General features: G+C 33.6%; 1 protein-coding gene across 1 annotated transcript in view; it reads left to right on the top strand.

Annotated features, from left to right (window-relative positions):
* The window catches only part of MMP16 (matrix metallopeptidase 16), a 373,571-nt gene that overhangs the window by 314,796 nt on the left and 35,734 nt on the right, over positions 1–23,041 (top strand). Inside the window, exon 7 of the mRNA XM_001368488.4 lies at positions 22,788–22,926. Within this exon, the coding sequence (XP_001368525.1) occupies positions 22,788–22,926 (139 nt within the window). The remainder of the gene's footprint in view (positions 1–22,787; positions 22,927–23,041) is intronic.

Below are 23,041 nucleotides of genomic sequence, written 5' to 3' on the forward strand. Positions count from 1 at the left end.
TGTTCCTCAACTGTAAAGTGGAGATAATAATAGTGCAATGCTTAGCATATAATAGGTGCTGTGTGAATACGTATTCCTTTCCCTCCTATCTCTACTAAAAGCTGACATACAGAAATCCAAATACGTTTACTATCATTCAGTTTTCCACTGCCTGCTTCACTGTCCCTGTACATTGGGACATGTATTCTGAGCCATGCCTCCTTCTCCATGATGTACTCCCTTATAGGATTATACTTACTGCAGCTCTGTTCTGACACACAGACAAGCATTCAAACCAGGAGAGCATAAACAGAGAAGAATTATTTTTATATAAATGTTATATATGAATCCTCTTTTCTTTGAATCTGGAGAAAATTAACCTCATTTTAATTTCTTATATTTCTGTCTTTATCTGTGGTGTATATTGGTCACTTTTTAAATAAATACTCCACACTACATTTTTCCCATTCTTCTTTTCATCTAGGTAAAATTTTAATTCTCCTTTCATCTAATCATAGTGACTATAGCAACACCTTTGATTTTTTTTCTCTTGATTTCTAATCCACATTAAAACTTTTTTCCTCTGTAAATAGTGCCAATACTAGATTTTTTCTTTTCTTCTTTTGTGCAAATCTTTTCTCCCACCTTTGAATACAGCTCACATTCCCTTTCTTTAGAATCCATTCATGATGACTGTCATTGCTAGATGAAGCAGTAAATTCCTACATCCCAACTTCATAGAATCATAAATTTCTTTCACAGTATTGGATTCTTTCAGAAGTTTAATGTTTACGCTTTCCCCCATTATTATGTAGTCTAGTTTTCTTTCCTTAAATACCTCTTGACACTCTTTGTCTCTGCTAGTGGTCAATGATGAGGTGACTTTGGAAGGCATTTAGTCTCTCCTTTCATAGGAAGTCTCTAAGTTTCAGGGATAGAGGTAAAATCTCTGTGTCTCAATTGTTAAGTCCTTCTTGCCAAACATAAGGCTTTAAGACTGACTTCTTAGATAGATCCCTTGCAGTATCCCTTATATTCACTAACGATTAAAATGTAAACCAGCTTCTTATATTTTCTTGACATAATCATCTTCTACTTTATACTTTTTATGAAACAGTGTCTAACCCATTATTTAACATTGGAAAAAAGCTAGTTTTCTTACTTATGAGTTTTTAATGAATTGTGGTGCTTTTAAGAATTGTTTATGAATAATAGTTACAATCAGAACTCTATCCAGTTTCAATAAAAAGGACATACAGAAACTGTAGAAATAAATACAAATACAGGCCTTATAACTTATTATATTTACATTGCATATGCTGAGATTAAACATGAATTCTACCTTATTTTCTATGACATAATATTTGCTTTGGCCTCTTATTAGCTTGTATATTTTTGTAATATCCTCTTTAATTTTTGTCTTTATATGCTCTGCACCTACAAGAGTAGTTTGCAAAGAGTAGGCATCTGTTTGTGTAATTAGATCATTTCACCGTAGCTGCTCATAGTCTTCAGTCTAATGTGTTCTAAATGTCAAAAACTGAAATCCAGAAAGAATGATGCTCATACTAATACATAAAATATATTAATGTCAATCAAGCAACATAAAATGAGCTACCCCAACTTGCTGTCATTGAGGGACAGCCCTTCCCTAAATGGTCCTTTTCTTTTAGAAGCATTTGGACAATTGTGAAACACAAAGATATTCATCAAGAATATATATTTCTACACATATATCCATAGTGTTGAACCTGCTTATTAAAAACACATTAAAATCCACAAGAAATATGACTTGCAATTATATACCACCATGCCTTTAGATATCCCTAAATCAACTCAATTGCTCCTCTCTAACCAAGAGTAAAATATCTCCACAAAATAAATACAGGAGTGAAAGGACTGACAGGGACAGGAACAGGGAAACAACCTCCAAAATAAAAGAAAAACCCAAAATGTAGGCAGAGATCATCTGGGGAACTCAGGTGGAGCAGAGCTATCAAGAGGCATAGCAGTGAGTGAAGAGCAAGCCAGGAGCAAACCACATCCACCACTGCCACACACATCTGGTCTCACAGGTTTGAAACTTAAGTCCAAGCTAAATCAGACCCTGAGATCCATCCAGACAATTACTGGTCTTAGGCAACTAATACCCCTTGGAAATACAAACTTGTGGAGAAGACCAGAATCCTGCCCAAGGCAATCTGGGGTAAAGGGGGGCAATTCTTGTGGGCCCAGAGCAAAGCCAGGAATCCCAGTATCGGCTTGGGGTGAGGACACAGTTCTCAGGGAACCCTCCCTAGGATCTTTTTGCCCAAAACTAAAGGTGGAGCTCTAGGATAGGGCAAACAAGGATATTCCTGATTGGATCAAAAACACCATGACATCAAAACCCTTATCCCTATCTTGGGGCTAGAATCTGATCATCACCTGACCTGATCAAGTTCAGACTGAGATCAAAAGTTTACACCCAAACCTGAGGAAAGTCTTTAAACTTTCAGCATCTCAAGGATTAATTGAATCAGCAGGGGGAGGGGACTCTCAGAGCTCTCAACCCTCAGACAATCTAGTAAACTAGTAAAAAAACCCAAAATAAGCTGAAAATAACATCAAGAAATGACTGCAGTTTAAGGGGGAACCCTAACTCCCCAGAAAGCAGAGCCTACCTCTAATTATATAGGAAAAATAAAAACAATCAAAAAAGCACCTAACTCTAAGATTTTTTATGGAGACAAAAAAGCAAGGTACAGACACAGAAGGGTACAGCAAAAGCAAAGGAAGCACACCAAAAAGAAAAATATAGATTGCACAAAGTTTCTTAAAGATCTCAAAAACACTTCAAAAATCAATTATAAGAGGTAGAGGAAAAGTGGAGAAGAGAAATGAAAGTCAGGCATGGAGACCAAAGTGATTGATCTGTCTGTCAATCAAGGTGAAGATTCCAAACAGAATTTTCCCAGGAGAGGCAGTTGGCCCTGGCCAGAGGAGATGAACTGAGATTCTCTTTCTGGGGGTTACTGACCAAGGGAGAAACCTCTTCTCTGGTTTCCTGACCAAAAGAGACTGGCTCTTTCCTTAGGCAGAAAGAGAGAGACCTTTGTAGCTTTTGGCAGTCTGGACTTGAATTACTCAAGCAGAGATTATCTGACTAAAGAAAGAAGAAGAGATGAAAAATACTTGTCCTCCATCTCTCTGGCTATCTCTGTGTCACAGCTGTGGCTGGATTGACATTTCCCACACCTTCCTAATTCTCCTTGTAGATTAGGGATAAATCTCATCTTTCTCACCTCAATCCCCATTCTGTTTGGAACCAATAAACCCCTTTACCTGACAATAAAAGAGTAAAGAATATTTCTCTGAAATCTCATAGTTCCCCTTAGTTTCTTAGCCAGTATCTGACTAAGAATGGGGGAGGGGAAAGGGAGGCAAAAGGGCTGGGTGAAACCTGGGAGGTAAAGGGAGGAAGGGTGATAGGAAATATCTTGACTTATTAGCCATTAATAGGGATCAATAGGCAGTTCCAGAACAACCCCACAAGCAGCATCTCTCCATCTATCTCTCAGAAATACTTCTATCTCCATAAAAAATAGGCATCCCTGAAGATTCCCCCTAGAAGCTCTCTAGTCTCAAGCCAGAGTATCCCATTTACAACAACATAGAAATAGTTCCACACAGATTATCTTGTATTACAATTGGCACTTCATGTATGACTGAACCCCACAATCCTTTTACGAGCAGAGTATAATAAGAAAGAAACAATGTTCAGACAAGTTATTTGTGGAGTTGTGATTGTGGCTGTAATTGCCTGCTTTTGGGTCTACCACATCTTGTATAGCAAACTTACCCATATGGTAGTAGAAACTGTTGATTATATAGGCAACGTGACAATGTCTGTTTTGTAGTTGCCATTCCAAAATGAACTGGTACTCTGGCAAGTCATAGGACAAGGGTATGTGACCTTTATGGCTGTCCTTCAAACTCTAACCCAGCTTAAAAAGTTCTTTAGATTTGTGGTTCCCCTTAAGGCAGAGAAGATATTCTCTGTTGATACCAACCTAGAAGGCATGATTAAGGCTATGTTTGAGCAACTGATTAAGGTGAAAGGATCTGGTTATGGGCAAGGACAATGGGCACAGAGAATGTACCTCAGGAAAATGAAGGTGACAATGAGAACATGGCTGCTAGTGAACCTGAAAAAAAATCTGTTCTTTAAAAGAGGTCACCAAATTGTCCAGTAATGCTGGTGTGATATACTCCAAAACCCATAGACAATTCTTCCCACAGGAACTTGAATCCATAAAGCGCTGTTTCCCCAAATTTGTGGAGAATCCTTTCAAATTTCAGAAGGAGCTTAAACAGGCTTTCAGGATCGTTGATCCTGATTTCGAATTTGTCAAGTTCCTATTTTCAGAACTGTTTAGCCCCCATGAACAGAGGCAATTCCTGGAGAAGACTAGATCTGACAGCAATTTAACTAGCTGGCCAACTGTAAAGCAAAGGATGGATATGGACTTTTCTAATCCTACTTGCATGTCATACCTTAGATGTAGGGAGGATTTGATACAGGCCATAAAACTATGCTGTGCATGGGCTAGGTTTGACAAGATTGTGCAGAGTAAAGGGGAACATCCTGCCACATACACAGATCATCTGTCAGAGATGGTGAATTCCATTCTGTTTGGAATCTTCGCCTTGATTGACAGACAGATCAATCACCTTGGTCTGCATGCCTGACTTGTCTTGCAAATCTTTCCTTTCTTCATGCCTCTTCAACAATATGTAAATGTGATGATGTGGAACAATATATATGTATAATATAATATTTATGCATTTGAATGATATTTAAAAATCAATTGGGGGGCATAGCTGGGTAGCTCAGGGGATTGAGAGCCAGGCCTAGAGATGGGTGGTCCTAGGTTCAAATCTGGCCTCAGACACTTCCCATCTGTGTGCCCCTGAGCAAGTCACTTGACCCCCATTGCCTAGCCCTTACCACTCTTCTCCCTTGGAAACAATGCACAGTATTGATTCCAAGATGGAAGGTAAGGGTTTAAAAAAATTAAAATTAAAATAAATCAATCAAGGACTGAAAAATTGAGTTGCATTGAGAGAAAAGTAAAGGGAGACATAGAAAGGGGTAAATTATATAACATAAAGAGGCAAGGAAAATCAAAACGGGGAGGATAATGATGATGACCAGCAATGTTTAAATGTTGCTGTCTTCTTAACTGGCTCAGAGAGGGAAAAATGAGTAGACTCAGTGGGGCATAGAATTCTATCTTAACATATGGATAAGTAGAAGAACAAGAACATGCTAAGGGATAATAAAAGAGAGGGGGAACTGAGGAGGTGACAAAAAGCAAAATACTGGTGAGAAGGAATAGAGTGAAAGGGAAAAGAGAAGGACCTAAAGAGGATAATAAGATAGAGAACAATACACAGTTAGTAATCATAACGCTTAATGTGAATGAGATGAACTCACCCATTAAATGGTAACAGATGACAGAGTGGATAAAAAGCAGAATTCTACTACAGGTTGTTTACAAGAAACACATTTGAGATCGTTTCAATAAGAACAGCTTTTTTCTCTTATATTCCTTTATATAACTGGAATGCTATCCCTATCATATGTACTTTCTCTTCTCCTTCACAGATATTTGAAATCCCACCTGCCAACTCTTTTTATTGTACTTTAGCATTTTTCCATTTGATTTTGTTTAAAGTTTATTTTCTCATTTTATGGTTTATATATGTGTAACCTCTGAAAGTCTTGTTTTTCTTGTTTTGTCTTTCCAGTCATGTCCCACTTTTGGGGACCCTTTTTGAAGGATTTCTTGACAGAAATACTGGAGTATTTTGTCATCTCCTTCTCTATTGCATTTTGCAGATAAGAAAAGTGAAGTTAATGGAGTTAACTTGCCCAGGTTTACACCGTGTCTGAGACTGGTTTTAAAATCTGATTTACCTGACTCTGGGTCCAGCATTTATTCATTATTTCACCTGTTTTCTAATTGGGGAATTCCATTATGGGGGCTTGAAATTGTGAAGAAACTATTTGTGGTAGATTGCTTTAGGTCTCTAAAGAATTTTTTTTTTGGTCATAGCATTTTCGAGATATATTGTCACCTCTGAGCCCTTATCAAAATATTTAAATTCATAAAATTTAATTACAAAGGAAGCCCATTATATTGAAATATTTAATACATTTTAATGAAGTTAAGTGTTAAGGTTAAAAATTCCTGCTTTGAATAGTAAATTGCTAGGGAGCAGTCACTAAATATATAATGATATGGGTGGAGTCTTCTTGTGTATATGTGCTTTGCAAATATTTGCAAATATTTGATAACCTCATTGATAACTGAAGTTGTTGCTCCTTCCACCATGACTTTTCATTGACTATATCAAGTTGTTTTGTTGGCTAATTTTCTCCCAGGGTAAAGAGGAACAGTTACCTTTTGAACTCTACCCAAGTAAATAACCGAGGTACCAAAGCAAAACTGTGGCAACAGATGGAATGTTTTTGAAAATATATTAGCATAAAATAATTAGGTAATGGTAATGAGGACAAGTCTCTCTTGTTATGACAACAATTGCTCCTGAACTCTGAAACAGAGTCACTTAGGAATCCAACAATTACTTTTTCTTTGTAAGCTAGTGGGAATTCTATGAACAAATTCTCACTCTCTCTAAGGAGCAAACGTCGAATTCACTCTGCATTGGTCTTTAACTCTTGAATTGTTGACAACTATTACTGTATTTCTTTTAAGGAAAGTAAAATACGGTGTTTTATATTGTCTTTCTCACCAGCCTATCCACAATCCAAAGAAATGATTCAAACAGAGGAATTATCATGTCAATGCTATGTGTTCTCAATTCCACATATTTTTCCCAAAAAATAAAGTTCTCTTTATTATTTTAGTTGGAATCTATAAATCACATCTAGCTCTTGATTTTTTGAATTTGTTCATACTTGGCTTTGACTAGATTACTATTATTTTTAACAAAGAGAAGTATTTATATCTAGTATTATTTAAATATTTGTATATTTGTATTTTGTATATATGTAAATTTAAGTAATAGGAAAATGTACTAATAGGTACTGCAGCTACAATTCAGAAATGTTAATATTCTTATTGTGGACTTGACTGCATTTTGGAAAACAAAATGCAAAATGTCTTCTTTGTTGAGATTATGTATGAAAAGAGACATTTTGCCTCATGAATCAAAGTACTTTGTTATATAGTATAACATTATGTGCTGAAATATATGTTATGAAAACAAATATGTTCATTCTGAAATATAAATTTTCATTTATATTCTGTGACAACTGGATGGTTCTCCCATTATCTTCCTTTAAGTAGCACCATAACATAAGCATTAAATTATACTAATGCATATATTGAATGGAATTTTTAAGTAATTGTTTCCATGACAAATTAGATTAATATCAGAAATGAATGGAGAAGTCTAGTTGCAGTGTCAGTATATTTCTGTTCTTAATTATTTGTGTTTTGCTAGTAATTAAAAAAAAAAAGATGAGCTACAATAGTGGAGAGCTCTCTGCAAAGACAGGGAGACAGGATTTCAACTCCTACTCCAAACTATTAGTATGACCTTGGGTAAGTCATTTAACTTTTTATTGCTCAGGTACCTGTTTTATATTAGAGATCATAGAGCCAGCAATCATTCAGGGTCCAGGTTTGTTAGGATTTCACCCAAATCATAGGTCTTATAAAAATGATAAAAATGTAAATAGCTGAGATTCTAAATTGAAAGAAAAACTATTGAGATGGTCTTCTACCAACAGAGCCATTGCAATAAGGTATGGAATTTGGAGTCTTCTCAATTAAAGAAATCTTTTGAGAAAAGACAGAGCAATAGATGTGGAGTTAAAATATTTCTAGTTTTCTATGCTTTACCACTAATCATTTTTTTACTCTATATAAGCTTTTAATGCTCTCTTTGTGCTCTACTTGTCTCATCTATAAAATTAAATTATACTAAATGAATCTTAAAATATCTTCCAGCTATTATATATACATATATATATGTATATGTATATATAATGATTCTATTAATTTCCTGGAAATAAAGTATGAAGGGTCAAAGAGCTTGTATTTATTATGTCACTCTTCTCTGTAGATACCTACCAAGTGTAATTCAGGCTCCTTTGCTTGGGATTTGAATGTTGAACAGTCTAGTTCCACTCTTCCGTTTTGCCCATATAGTATCTCATCTTATGCTCATTGAAAAATTTTCTTCATAAATCAGATGTGATCACATGCTATTACTTATTCATACTCTCACTTTCCAGCCTCTGTATCTTTATTAGTTTGTTTTCACATTGTGTGGGAAACCCTCCATCTCCTTGACTTTCTATTCCCATTTTTAAAATACCTCAAATTCTGTCTCCTCTATTAATCCTTTCTTGAACCCTTCCCTTCCCACCCCACTCCAGAAAGACCTTCCAGTTCTCAGCTGTATTATGACATTGTTTACCCTTTCAAATCTTTGCTTAGACCATAACCTTTCTCCCACAGGCATCTTTTTTTATTCCCTCTAGGATTGATTGCTCCTAATCACCAGTGTGCTTAAACTCTATCCTCTTGAGGGCAGGAACTGACAGATTTGGTCTGTGCTTTGTCATTATTTAGATGTATGAAGTTGAAAAAAGTTATTTAGCTCTTCCGGGTCTCAGTTTTTCCATTTTTGATATAAGTTAAGATCTGGTGATTTTTATGGACTCTTGAGGAACTAAAATTATTTCTAGAATTCTGCAGCTATGACCATTTTCCTTTCTAGGATTTCATTCTTAGCTTTGAAATTTCAAGATTGGTAAATGATATATCTGATACAATGACTACTAGGTTGTCCAGAACTGCTATTAAAACTATGACTGCAACCAAATACATGATCACAAGGTGTCTCACCATTAGGAGTTAATTCCACTTCCATAATGAGTTTACTGACTTAGATGCAGTAGTGCCCACAAAACTGGATTATATTTTAGGACCCCTTTATGTATGAGAAAATAAGTTTAATTTATTTTTGTCTTTAACTGTTGATTAATCATCACATGTTCTGACTTGTGATTTTGCTTTCTTTTCTCTACATAATAATAAATAAGCATATAATATATATTTTTATTAATATATGTTTTAAAATTCTTCACAAATGATATATTTGTGAAATATTTGTATCTTTTCCAAAAGAGATGGACTTAACTGTGAACACTTACTATTATTCTATTTTTTCAACTATTTAATTTCTATCCAATAGTATTTAGCTAAACATGTATGTGATTCTATGTCACACTTATATATCTTATATAGTTAGTTCCTAAATGTAAAATATGCCTAAAGTATATCTATATCCTCTTTCTCTGAATTTATTGATAATATAAAAGATTTAATATTGGGGAGCATGACAGAGTGTGGAAAGTGTTAAGCCTGAAGTCAGGAAATCCTATGTTGAAATCCCAATTTTGATACTAGTTAGCTTTGTGATCTACAGTGAGTCATTTAAATCTTTGTGCCCAAAAAAACTCCCAAGAAAAATATAATGTGGTCTAGGACAATTTTGAAATTAATTGTATTATTCTTGGAAGACATTTTTAACCTATTCTTGAGTGGAGAGGGGCAGTTGGGTTTTTGGATGTCTCTTATTCTCCCATATTTATGGGGTTTGAATATTTTTCTTCTAAATTTAAAATGGCTACTATAGCAAAATATTACTCGTAGGAACAAAAGAATTAAAGGAAATTTATTGCAATTCAGTAGACATTTATTCACTACTTACGGAATGCAAGCCAGGAATTAGAAAAGTGAATATAGAAATAAAATACTGTCATTTGAGGCAATCAGATTTTTTGTTACATTAATTGTTTCTTGCCCTAGTAGTTATATCTATGCTTTATGATTAAAAATATCTGTGATTGAGAAAGATATAATTATTTAGCCTCAAAAGAATTATTATTACATATGACAATAGTTTTAGAGCTAGAAGGGATGATAAATGGCATCAAGGTCTTCCACACCCCTAATTTTATCAAAGCAGCCTAGAATGGGGAATTAATTTGCCCAAGTTCTGAGGTATGATTTGAACCTGACTGAATTTGTCTCAGTTCTATCTTCACTGCACAATACCTCATTTTTTCCACCTTACGTACAATCACTTTGTGATTGATTATACCGCAAAAGATTGTTTGTAGAACATTGAAATACTTATTATTGGATAAGTAAATAAAATAATTTCCCATGATTTTCTTTGTACAGAATTTTCTCTTAACTTTAACTTACCATAAGCCAGGTTTTTATATTGACTTAGTTAAAATAAGAATGAGACGGTCCCAGACTGGAAATGTTTCTATCACATTCATCACTTAAGTACCACGAACTAAGTTGTTTCTCCAAGCAACCATTTTGCTTTGGGTTTTACTATTCTTAGTAAGAAAATTAGACCATTAAATGACTTTACATTTCTTAAGTAGTAAGGAATATTTTATGGGTCTCCATATAGTAATTGAAGCTGAAAATAGCTTATTGACCAATGATGTATGATCAAACTTTTGTCGAGGAAAATGTTGTTTTACTCATAAATGAATGTCTTAATAATTCCTCTTAAAAACCATACATTATGTGTGCATAATTATTAATAGCAAAATGTCTTATTAAATGCTTTAATTTGAAAGGAGGGGTCTACACAGGTTTTCAAATACAACATGGCACATTTAAACTTCCTGGAAGGTGGTATTTTTGTTTACTGACTTTCAATAAGCCATGATTTCTCCCATTTCTTTTTAATACAATATAACAGAAAATGTAAAGAATAAATAAAACAAACCAGGAAGAGTTAATTATTTTAGAAATAAATGAAAAGACAACTCATGTACCTATTACTTGGCACTTTGTACTTTGATTTATCCATGCTCCATCACTGAGAATATTCTTTTCATTAATACAAATTACAAAGCCAACAGGCCTTCTCATCTAATTTAATTCCTGAAAATATTTCCTGCGAATTCCTCCATTGAAGAATTAATATTTCAAGGAAATCAATATATATGACTGTAAAAAATCTGCCTATTGTTATAATTCTTGCTACTCGACCAGCCAACTTCCATTTTTGATCAAATGCCTCAGATAATACTTTTTATACATTTTGCATTCAAATTATAATTGAAGCCTACTTTTAACTAATTTGAGTTTTCCCTTTCCATTTGAGAGATTTATAATTTTGATTATATTTATAATGATAGCTATAAATAGATTATAATGTGCCCTTTATATTCTAATCATATTCTCATTAGATTGTGTCATTTCATGGTTTACAACCTTATAATATCACCAGAGAAATATTTGTATTGAGTTACTTAGTCAGTAAGAATTAATTAAGCACTTATAATGTGATAGGCACTGGGGATACAAAGAAATGCAAAACCATGGTTCCTTCCTTCAAAAACCACATTCTAAAGGCAGAGACAACAACCATACCAGTAACCATATATATATATATGTATATATGTATATATATACATATATATTACATATTCATAAAAGGAAGGCATTGAAGAGAATGAAAAAATTGAAAGAAAAACAAGAAAGTCATATTGAGCAAATGATCTGGGACAATCTTAAATGATTTATGATGGAGAATGCTATCTATCTCCAGAGAAGGAACTTGCAGAGTCAGATGGATGCAGATCAATGCATACTTTCTCTCTCTCTCTCTCTCTCTATATATATATATATATATATCATATCCCTCCCTCCTCTCTCTCTCTCTCTCTGTCTGTCTCTCTGTCTCTCTCTCTCCCCATTCATATATATATATATATGTGTGTGTGTGTGTGTGTGTGTGTGTGTGTGTGTGTGTGTGTGTGTGTGTGTATGTATTCATGGTATTATTTGGGGAGTTTTAGTTTTTATAAGTGTGCTCATAACAGTGAACAATGTGGAAGCATTTTGCATGATAATAAAAATAAATTTTTATAAAAGAAAGACAAATTGAGTTCTGGCACAATGAAGATGTTGATGAAAGTCATTAAGCTTAGAGGCATCTTTGAGTGGAAGACTGACTAACCCCAACAATTGTACTCACCTCACCAAGGACTAAGGAAAATTTTAAGAAATGTTCTGCTGTTTCTACCACTTTTCCTCCCAGTGCTTGCCTTTTAACAGATTTTATATTATATTATGTCAGTTCTTAAACCAAAGATTTCTCATAATCTGGGTTTTTCCTCAAATGCAAGTTGGACAAGTATTAACAAAAGAAAAATACCGAAATAAGGATGCATTAAGGCAGAAAGTCTAAACTCAGCCAAAATAGTAAAAATTACTGTTAACTGGAGCTGATGAATGATTGTGGTGGTATTCATAAGATATTACTATTATGTCAACAGGCCCATCTATTCAAAATTAACTATTTATTTTACCAAGGTGTTAAAAGTCTGAATAAATGATTTTAGTTTATGCTCTCATACATATAAAAGATGTACTCTTGGACCTTCATCTTGGTTTGGAGATAACTGGAATATCATTAGTTATGCCAACAAAGGAGTAACTCTAGCAGGGTTTGGCAAGCCAGAGAGACATAAAATATAGACATGGTGAGTGTTTGTGTTTGCCACAGGAAGACCAGACTTGCAAATTTAGTGAGTTCTATCTCCAAATCTGATTATTTTTCCCACAAAATAATCATTTTTTGGAGTGGTGGGGGTTCACAGTGATCTTTTATAGAGACAAAAATATTGAAGTTCTCTTAGTCCTTCTTATATCTTTCTGCCTTTAATAGTCACTGTGATAAAGTAGCAGAAAAGAGACAGAAAATACAAAACAAACAAACAAACAAACACTGTTTGGAGACCGTTTCAAACTATAATTTATCACTTGCTACTCTTAAGGTTAAATCCTTGACAACTAAAGAGTCAACACTAGTAGAACTAAATCATATTCTTTCCATAAATAAACAAAAGCAAGGACATAAAAATATGGAGTTAAATGGGGTATGTGAATTTCTCACAGTCTCTTTGAAGAAAGTAATATAGGATTTGGCAGAAATATTGTCACTTGGTTTCCAGAGGGTCATGAGGAATATCATTTGATAAGCCATCTCATCTCATATTACTTAAAATGAGCACAGACATACAGACCACCATGAGGAGCTACTGCAAATCCACTACCATGTATTGGAGAGAATGAACTAATAAATAGATTATATGACCAAGTTGATGAGATACTTGTAATTAAGATAGCTTTCTTAATTCTTAGTTATTTCAATACAAAAAATATCACTGTAAGTGAAAACTATTTTGCAAAATATGGTTTGGAATAAAGAGATCAAATTGATCAAATATTGATAAAATACTACTAAATCTAATGAATTCTTTCTTTAAGACTAATTTTTAAAAATAAATATTTATTAAGCCCTTACTTTGTGCTAAGTAGAATGTTAAGTGCAAGGATACAGATATAAAAGAGAGTCCTTGCCTTCATGAAACTTACATTCTAATGGAGGAGACATCATACAAAGTAGATTAGTGTCCAAAAAGGGATACTTTAGTCAGACAAGTTACAGAGATATTCAGTGGCTTCACAGGGGAGTAGACTGTCACATTTGATTCAAGAACAACAGCAGATTCCATTTGTTTATGGTTTATGAATCCCAAACTGGAGAATGAGGAAAGAGGAGAACAGGAAGGAAAAATATATCCACAAGGCAGCAAGGCTGGTGGCAAAGAAGAGATAGAGATTAGGGGGTAAAGGATGATTTTCCTCTAAGAGTGTTCTGAGAAATACAGTGAGCAATCAGGACTGAAAAGCACCAGGGCAGAAGTTTTTCTGATGTGTCATCATGACTGGTAAGGAGGAGATGTTGGGAGAGTAGGAAGCAGTGAAACATGATGATTAGGGATTTCTTAAACCCTGGATTTTGTGAGTACCAAATAAAAAAAAAATCAGTGTCTTAGCCACTGCAAAAGCAGCCATAGGAGCAGGAATGGCATCAGCACATCAGGGCAAGATGACAAAGTAAGAAATGTTCAAAGCCTGCCAAACACCCTCTGAACAACCACAAAAAGAACAAAAATATCTCAAAACAAACACTGGAGCAAGTAGAACCAATAGAAGAAGGTGTGAATCAGTAGTCTAATCCAGAATAATGGTGAGAGGTTACAAGAAGGATTCATCTCATTGGGGTATGATGAGGGATTGCTGAATCAGTTTCAGCAGAAATCAGACATGGTAAAGTGCAAATAGCAGAGGAAAGAGCATAGTTAGCTTGGTCTAGCCTGGAATAAAAACCAGCACATTACTGAACAAATATCAATGAGAGTAAAGAAGCCCTGAATAATGCAGCTGAAAGAGAAGCTGGGCATGACCCAGCACAGGGAGCAGTGGGACGAGCTAAGTTCAACAAAGATCAGTCTCAGTGGCATTAGGCAGAACCCAAATCCAACCAGTTGAACTAAACAGTTACAAATCTATACACAACAGACCAACCAGACCACCTCTGCAGAATGCACAATCTGATATTGAGAGTTATGAGCCCCTCCCCTAGACACAGTACAGGCACAGGACAGTTCTCCCTACTCCTCAGGAATGGAGATAAGCTTTCATACATAGACAAATTCAAGGGGAAAAATAACCCCCAAGTGAGCAAAATATAGAGATGCTAGAAAAAAAATCTCAATAAGAGAAATGTCTAAAATGCAAGTTCAGAAGAGACAATGATACAAAAATGAAAATACATGAAGCTTCAGAGGAAAGTGTTAAAGGATATTAAGCCCAAGGATATTAAGCTCTATCCCCTCCCCCCAAAAAAGATAGAAAAACAGAAGAAACTTAGAGGAAAAAAATAGAAAAGAAATGATAGAAAAAATTAATGACTTAAAACAAAAACTTATGGAGGAGAATACTCCTCTCAAAAATGAAATACCACACTTCAAATAGGAAAATAACTCCCTATGAAAGAAAATACAAACCTTAAAAGAAGAAAATGACTCCCTAAAACTTAGAATTTGACAAATGAAAGCTCATGTCTTCATGAGACAACGGAGAACAATAAAACAAATCCAAACGAATTTTTAAGAATAGAAGAAAATTTGAAATCTATCTCTGGAAAAAACAACTAACCTGGAAAATAGATACGGGAGAGACCATCTAAGAATCATTGGAGAACTGAAAGCCATGATGAACAAAATGACCTGGACATTATATAGAAAGGAATTATCAGGGAAACTGTTCTGATGTTCTTGAATAAGAGGAGAAAATAAAAGTTGAATGAATTCTCTGATCACCTGAAAAAAATCCCAATTTTAACAATACTAAGGAGAAAATATTACAAGCAGATAGAAAAAAAGTTAAAATATTTTGGAAACACAATCAGGAATACCCATGGCCTAGAAGTTTTTACATTAAAGGACTGGAAGGTATGGAATATGATATTCCACAAGGCAAAGGATGAAGGCCAATAATCAACAATTACCTACCCAGTGAAACTAAGAATAATATAGGAGAAGAAATGGACATTTCATGAAATAGAAGAATTCCAAGCATTCTTGACAAAAATGCAAGCTAAAAAGAAAATTCAATCATTAAATTTAACACCCAAAAGAATCATAAAAAGTGGTAAAGAGTTGGAAACTGAGGGGTTTCAATTGGTTTGGGAAGGGCTGAACAAGATGGGGTAGATATTTTGTAAAGGAAAACTATTGTGCCTATAAGAAATGATAAGCAGAAGGAGTTCAGAAAAACCTGGAAAAACTTATACAAAATGATGCAAAGTGAAGTGAGCAAAACCAGAAGAGCAGGATATATAGTAACAGAAATATTAAACAATGATCAACTGTGAACGTCTAAATTATTATCAACTAAACAAAGCTTCAAGAGAAACCCAAAGAACTCATGATTTTTAAAATGTCATCTGTGGTCAAAGGAGCTACTGTTAGAATCTTATTGCAGATCAAAGCCTTCACTTTATTTCCTTAATGATGTTTTTTAAAATTTTATTTGTGACATTGTCTTCAGTCCCAACGTGGGGAATGTGGGAAGAAAAACAAGAGATAAATTTCACTGAATTCTAATATTTAGTATGTGAGGGGTGTAATGGGGTGTAAGGTGAGGAGAGGTATACGAAGATTAGAAAGGTAAGAAGACAGCAAGTTATAAAGGGAATTGAATAACAGATTTTTAAATTTGATCCTGAAGGTGATAAGGTGCCACTGGAGTTTATTGAATAAAAAAGTAAAAGGCAAAGGTGTTTGAGTACCACCATACTTCCTCCCTATGGATAATCACTCTTTCTTCTGCTCCAACTCTCTGCTGTCTTTAAGACCTTTCTATATAGCCCATCTATAGCCCCATTTTATGTTTACTATAATATTCAGATCACCTTTTTAGCCATTCAGAACTACTCAGCTGCTGCTTCCTTCTCATAGTTATCTCTATCACTTTCCCAAGATATGGTAAATTTAATTTCTATTTACCATTTTATAAGGAAGCAGAGTGGATAAGTGCTGGATTTGACATTGGGAAGACAAATGATAATCGAGCCTATGATACCTACCAGCTCTATGTCCATAGACAGGTGATGATTCTTTTATAAGCCTTCAGGCTTACTTGAAATTAGCAATATATGGGTAGAGAAAATGTCAAAAACCACATCAGTGACACATAAGATTAGAAAATAATTTGACTAGTCATGAAGAGCATATGAAAAGTGACATAAGAATTAGAATAATTACTCCTTTTTCTACACTGATATATTCAGGATTCTAAAACAAGCAAATATACAAACTGGAAGAGTTCCAACACATTGGTTAGATCCTCTGGTTGGATTTTTGCAAATGCTAGGTTAATAATTTGAATCAAAATAATATAGAATATAAGAATGAAGAAAATACCTCATAAATGAATCAAGGATCCTTTAATTATCAAATTATGCAGAACACTCTCATTAAATTTGTTTTTCTCTTTCTGTTCTCTTAATCTTAAATAATTGACACAACTTGAGAAGTATCCCATTACTTTAGAGAATAAAGCTTAGGTTTAAAGGACAGATTCCTCCATAATTTCTTTTTTTTTAACCCTTACCTTCTGTCTTAGAACCAGTAATAAGACAGAAGAGGCATAAGAGAAGGTCTAGGAAATTAGGATTAAGTGGCTTGCCCAGGGTCACTCAATTAGGAAATGTCTAAGAAAAAATTTCAACCCAAGATTTTTATCTCTAGACCTAGCCATCAATCCACTCAACCACCTACCTGCCCCTCCTTCATAGTTCTTACCCTAGGATCTGTAAAGTTTAATGTAATTTTATTACTATTTCATCATGATTTATGTCCTTTGTAATCATATCTTTTTATTTTATGTAACTAAACACCTTCTGAAAAGGGGTGCAAAAGCTTTGCCATATTGCCAAAGCAGTCCTTGTATGATACATACAAAAAGTAAGAAGTACCTTTTCACAACTTTTCAAGATTTTATGATTTCATCAGTCTGAATTCTTTCCCCTTAGGGTCATATTGTAACCTCGCAAAATTTTACTGAAGAATTTATGTGATTAGAAAAAGAAAAAGAGAAACAATTACCAATGGGAAACTAGGTGGCACAGTAGATAGAGCTTCCATCTATCTATCTATCTATCTATCTATCTATCTATCTATCTATCTATCTATCTATCTATCCATCTGTCTGTCTGTCTACTATCTATCTATTCAATAAGTAAATAAAATTTAAAGAAAATATGAAGAGCTTTTGAACTCATGTGTGCTTCTAAATAGTTGCTTCACATTGTTAGAATACCATATTATTGAGATGAGGAATATATATTTGATCCCCATGAGTATCACATTTATACTTTGATCATGTAATACTATTCTAATATCAACCAGCATTTTTTGATGATGGAGTAGAGAGCAAGAGAGAAAGTGTACACAAGTTGTGGAGTGAAAACTAACTACTATTTGGGGGAAAAAAATCTACAAATTAAAACCAATTCATCCTACAGTAGCTTTTTTCTGTTGATTTGAATAGGAGATACAATTTTACCCATATGGTTCTGACAAAACTCGATTAAAGAGAAGATAAGTCATTTCCTTTTCTGGTTGAAATGATGTTCTCTGGATTTTGAGGAAAGCACCCTTTTTATTGGGTTAACACTCTTTGTCAAGATTAAGGAAGATACTGTTTCTAAGGATAAACAGATATAGATGGTTTGCCATCTGTATCACTAAACTGAATGTACACATTCATAAAATTTCAATCCTATTTAAGTTTTTGAACTGGGCTAGAGGGTTTTCTACTATCAATGCAATGTATTTTAGTTAAAATATATGTTTCATAGGAGACTCAGTTTAATGTACCATTTTCTCAAGACATAAATACTTCTTTAAATTTTAATTAGCAGTAATTATTGAATTAATGTTTCACAACTATTTCCTGCACTTGTCTAGAATAGGATAAAAGGTGTCATAGATAGGGCATATATGACCACAAATGTTGCTTTTGCTTTTAATCATCAGCTCTCCTATTCAGAATTAGCATTGCTAAATTTTAAAATCTCCATTTTTTAATTCTTCCATGGATTATTTTATAATTATATGGTATATATAAATTCAGAGTGGAAAGAGACTTCCAAATTAATATCCATATTTCATAAATGAGGAAACTGAGACCCAGGGAAGATAGTAATTTTCTCAAGTTTACATAGGTAGTGACTTAGGCCATACTTGAACCCACATCCTATGGTTCCAGAGCTAAAGCCTCTGGTTACCATAATTTCTCAGTGGGGTTTTCCATAGGGGTGGTATCTAAATTGTTGATTATAGAAATCTACCTAAAATAACATGAATGTGACTTTTGATTAAACTGCTCATTTGTGGTTCATTTGACTTGTGGCATCATCTATATCTTTATGTATAATCTAACCATAATCTGAATCTTTGCCAAGATGCTTCCAAATAGCAAAAGCCAAAAAATAAATAATTAATTTCTATTTATTTTGCTCCTCCACTCTATAAGCCTCATGTTTTTGTACCGATGTAGACATTTCATCAATATTCTTTAATTGAGGTCTTAAGAATTTAGGACTATAGTAGAGGAGAATGTGTTTGTTATGTGTGTCTGTTGTTGGGGTTTTTCCCAAAGCAAGATTGTAATGGTTAAGGACACAGCCTTTTTTATATGACTTCTACATGTTTCTCTTCTCCAGTTTTTGATTCTGAATACCATGCAAAGATTCTTTTTAGGCATTTCTCCTAGAATGCTGTAGTTATTTGGCAAAGTTAATTTACTTATTCAAATCATTTTCTTTTTCTTTTCTTACATGATGCCTCATTAGTCAATTGACTCATCTATAGAAAGAAGCATAGAGTCTGGCTTATAGGGACTACCACAATTAAACTGCTGGTTTCAGAGAACTATAGAGAAAACCCTGCGGCATCTCAGTAGAACTGTATCTCATCTTTTGATTGATAAAGCACCATAGTATACTACAGAAGGAAGTCGTACAGTGTATTTCTCTAGAAATTAGGAAAGAAACCATGCAACCATTTGTCTTGGTTGGTTTGAGTTTTCACCTACCTTTAGGCAAGAGATTAAATTAGATTATAGATCATTGTATTTTATTAATTCTGTTAAATCTGAGAGGTCAGAAAGGAATGGCCCAAAGAGTAAAAGAGCATGAAACATAGTTCACTATCAGTTTCTGTTGTTCAGTCATTTCAGACATGCCTAACTCTTTGTGACCTCATTTGGGGTTTTCTTGTCAAAGATGCTGGAGTAGTTTTCTCTTTCCTTCTCCATCTTATTTTACAGATGAGGAAACTGTATCAAACAGGGTTAAGTGACTTACCAAGGGTCAAACAATTAGTAAGTGTTCCAGGCTGGATTTGAACTCAGGAAGATTGTTTTTCTGATGCTCTATCCATTATGCCACCTAGCTACCCAGCAGTACTTACCAACAAAATCCTTTGTAACTCTATCTATTCTCCCAACAGCCATTCTAATAGGAAATTTTAACATTTTGAGTTTTAATATCTTTTAATGAAGCAAGTTCCTTCTTCATTGTAGGAATCCTGGTTACTAACTGCTAAAAATTATCTAATTCATTGAAGAATCCCACAAATCTGTGAGGATATGCCATTATCAGCACAGTTTAAATCAAATGGGATTTCATAGGATTGATAGATATTCAGTAAGGGCCTTTATAAAAAAAGTCTGTAAGAAAAATTTAATCTGGAATTTAATTTTTAACATCAAAACTCAACATAATAATATCTATAAGAAATCAACTTAAGTCCTTTGTGGCTCAGCTCTCTTGCTAAATAGGAAGGAAATAAAGGGAAAACAGCTTCACTAGAGAAAAATGAAAATTTTAAAACATTACCAAGTACAACTTCCCTAAATTTAGCCTCATCTAGTTGGGAAATGATTTTCCTTTCCCTGGAAACCCAAGAATCTTCAAAAGGCCTTTATTAGGGAAAAAATAAAAATGAGGAGTCCTAAAATGATTAGCCAAGACATAGAAATAATACATTTTAAGAAGGATATGAAGAACTTGTGAATATCCAGAGGACTATGATAAGGACAATGAAAGTAATGACATATGAAGATGTAATGAAAGTGGCAATTTTTGTCCTGAAAACTGAAAATGGGGGACAATGATTTATAATTTCAAGTGTTTGAATGACTGACATGAAAGAGGTATTAGACTTGATCTACTTGGACACAAATGACAAAATTACAGACAATAGGTTAGAGTTACTGGTCAAGAATCTTAAAAAGAATTAAAAAAAATCTTAAAATCATAGTAATTAGAAATGAAAGGAACCTTAAAGGCCATTCAGTTGAACTCCCTGCTTCCTTGTTTTTAAAGATCTGTGAACCAAAAACAAACAAAAAAAAAAGTAAGGTAACTTGCCCTGAGTCCCACAGATAGTAAATACTCAAATCAGAATTCAACCTCAGGTCCTTTAAACCCACAGCTTAGAGATGCTACTAAGTTTGCTGCACAACACTAACTCATTGGGGAGGTGGGTATTCTATGTATCTATGTATCTATCTATATATGTATGTATGTATGTATCTATCTATCTATCTATCTATCTGTCTCTCTATCTTTCTATTCATCCATCCATCCATCCATCCATCTATCTATCTATCTATCTATCTATCTATCTATCTATCTATCTATCTATCTATCTATCTATCTATCTATTTATCTATCTTTCTATCAAGAAAAAGAGACATATAAACATACATATGCAGCAATTAGGGAAGTTTAAAAGTAGAATAAGCTGCTCCAGAAAAACAAAATGTACTAAAGGACTTTGAAACAAATATCCAAAAACCACTAGTCAGATATGTTTAGGTAACAGTTAACATCTTCTGGGGTCCTTTTTGATTATGACCTTCTTTTATCCATGACATCTTGTGATTTGATTGGATTAATCATTAATAGATTAGGAATTATTGGTAGTTATTCATGTTCCTCAGGCCAAGCAGTGCTTTATTTTCTTTGTTTGTCTATCACACTTTGATTTAAAATAATTTTGTTCATCTATTGAAATACAGTTGTAATGTTTTTGAAATTTTCTTAAATGCTTTTAATTAGTATATTTAATTGTTGTAGGATACAGGTAACCTAAAATCTAGTCACAGATATGCAATCATTTTGCTCTGTCATTAGAAAATTAAAAGGAATATCCCATACTTTTTTCTATTTGAAAAATTTTTTTTTATTTTTATCTTTATCTTATCTTTATATTTATCTTCCCTTCCAACCCACGTACCATTTTTAGGATCATGTAGAGGTCAATAGGATGCCACTCTTTCAAAAACAAATGTCTCTTTCAATGAGAAACTTGGTCAAATGGAAATTCCAGTTTGATACATTATTAAGCACTATAAATTTTTCTTTAATTTTCATTTCAAACTGTGATTTGCATGAGATATTAAACTTATGTTTCAGCTTGATCTTCTCCTTCTTTCCAGAATAGCATAAAAGATGGGCTATATAGAAATGGTTCTCTCTACAGTATTTTAGTTATTTGTAAATGACCTATGTTATACCTTTTCTCTTGATTTCAATCTTTCAAGTTTGTTAAGTTTGACATCTTTAAATTACCATTCATCTGCCCATTCTTTCATGTTTAGTAGGATAGGATAATTGATCAATCTATCATCAAGTATCTATTAAGCATGTATTATGCTCCAAGCCTTGGATTATGTCACAAGGATAAAAATACAAAGAATGGAATAATTCCTGGATAGTATGTATAAATTTCAAGTATCACTATTATTATTGTTATTATTATTATTATTATTATTATTATTATATGAAGTTCCTTCCATTAAAACCCTAGTTTGATATTTCATTGTAATATGGAAGTAATTCTGAGTCATCAAAGGCTATGCCACTTAATTCAGAGGTCCTGCCAAACTGAAAAAAAAAAACTCAGTTAATGTGGAATAGATATCTGAAGTCTGAAAAGATGCTTATTGTCAGAGTACCAGGTAATTTGTGATCTCCCAAAATTCTTATCTACCAATTAAAGTAAAGAAAGACCGCATTTTGCATCAGAGGGAAGGATATCAACATGGATGAAGTTATGGGATTTTGAAAAAATAATGTTTCTAATATATATAAAACAGATTAATGAGCCTGGGTAATGGACAAGTTGATTTTTTAAGTTCTTTAAATTTTTGTAAATTAATTCATTTTTAGCATTAATAACATTAAATATAAAGATTGAAGATAATCTTGGGCAGAAGTCCTATATATTTGCTGAGAAATGCTTTTTATTTGGTTTACAGGACCAGTGGTTTTGGCGAGTGAGGAACAACAGGGTGATGGATGGATACCCCATGCAAATTACTTATTTCTGGAGGGGATTGCCTCCAAGTATTGATGCAGTATATGAAAACAGTGATGGAAATTTTGTCTTCTTTAAAGGTAAGAATGGTTAATATAAGACTAACTTAAATATTAAATAGAGTTTTAAAGATCTTTGGAAATGTGTATATGTATCTATGTATATACATATGTGTGTTTAAAGCTACATATAAGT

This window comes from Monodelphis domestica, chromosome 3 (assembly GCF_027887165.1).
Source record: "Monodelphis domestica isolate mMonDom1 chromosome 3, mMonDom1.pri, whole genome shotgun sequence".
In the NCBI taxonomy this organism is placed as follows: Eukaryota; Metazoa; Chordata; class Mammalia; order Didelphimorphia; family Didelphidae; genus Monodelphis; species Monodelphis domestica.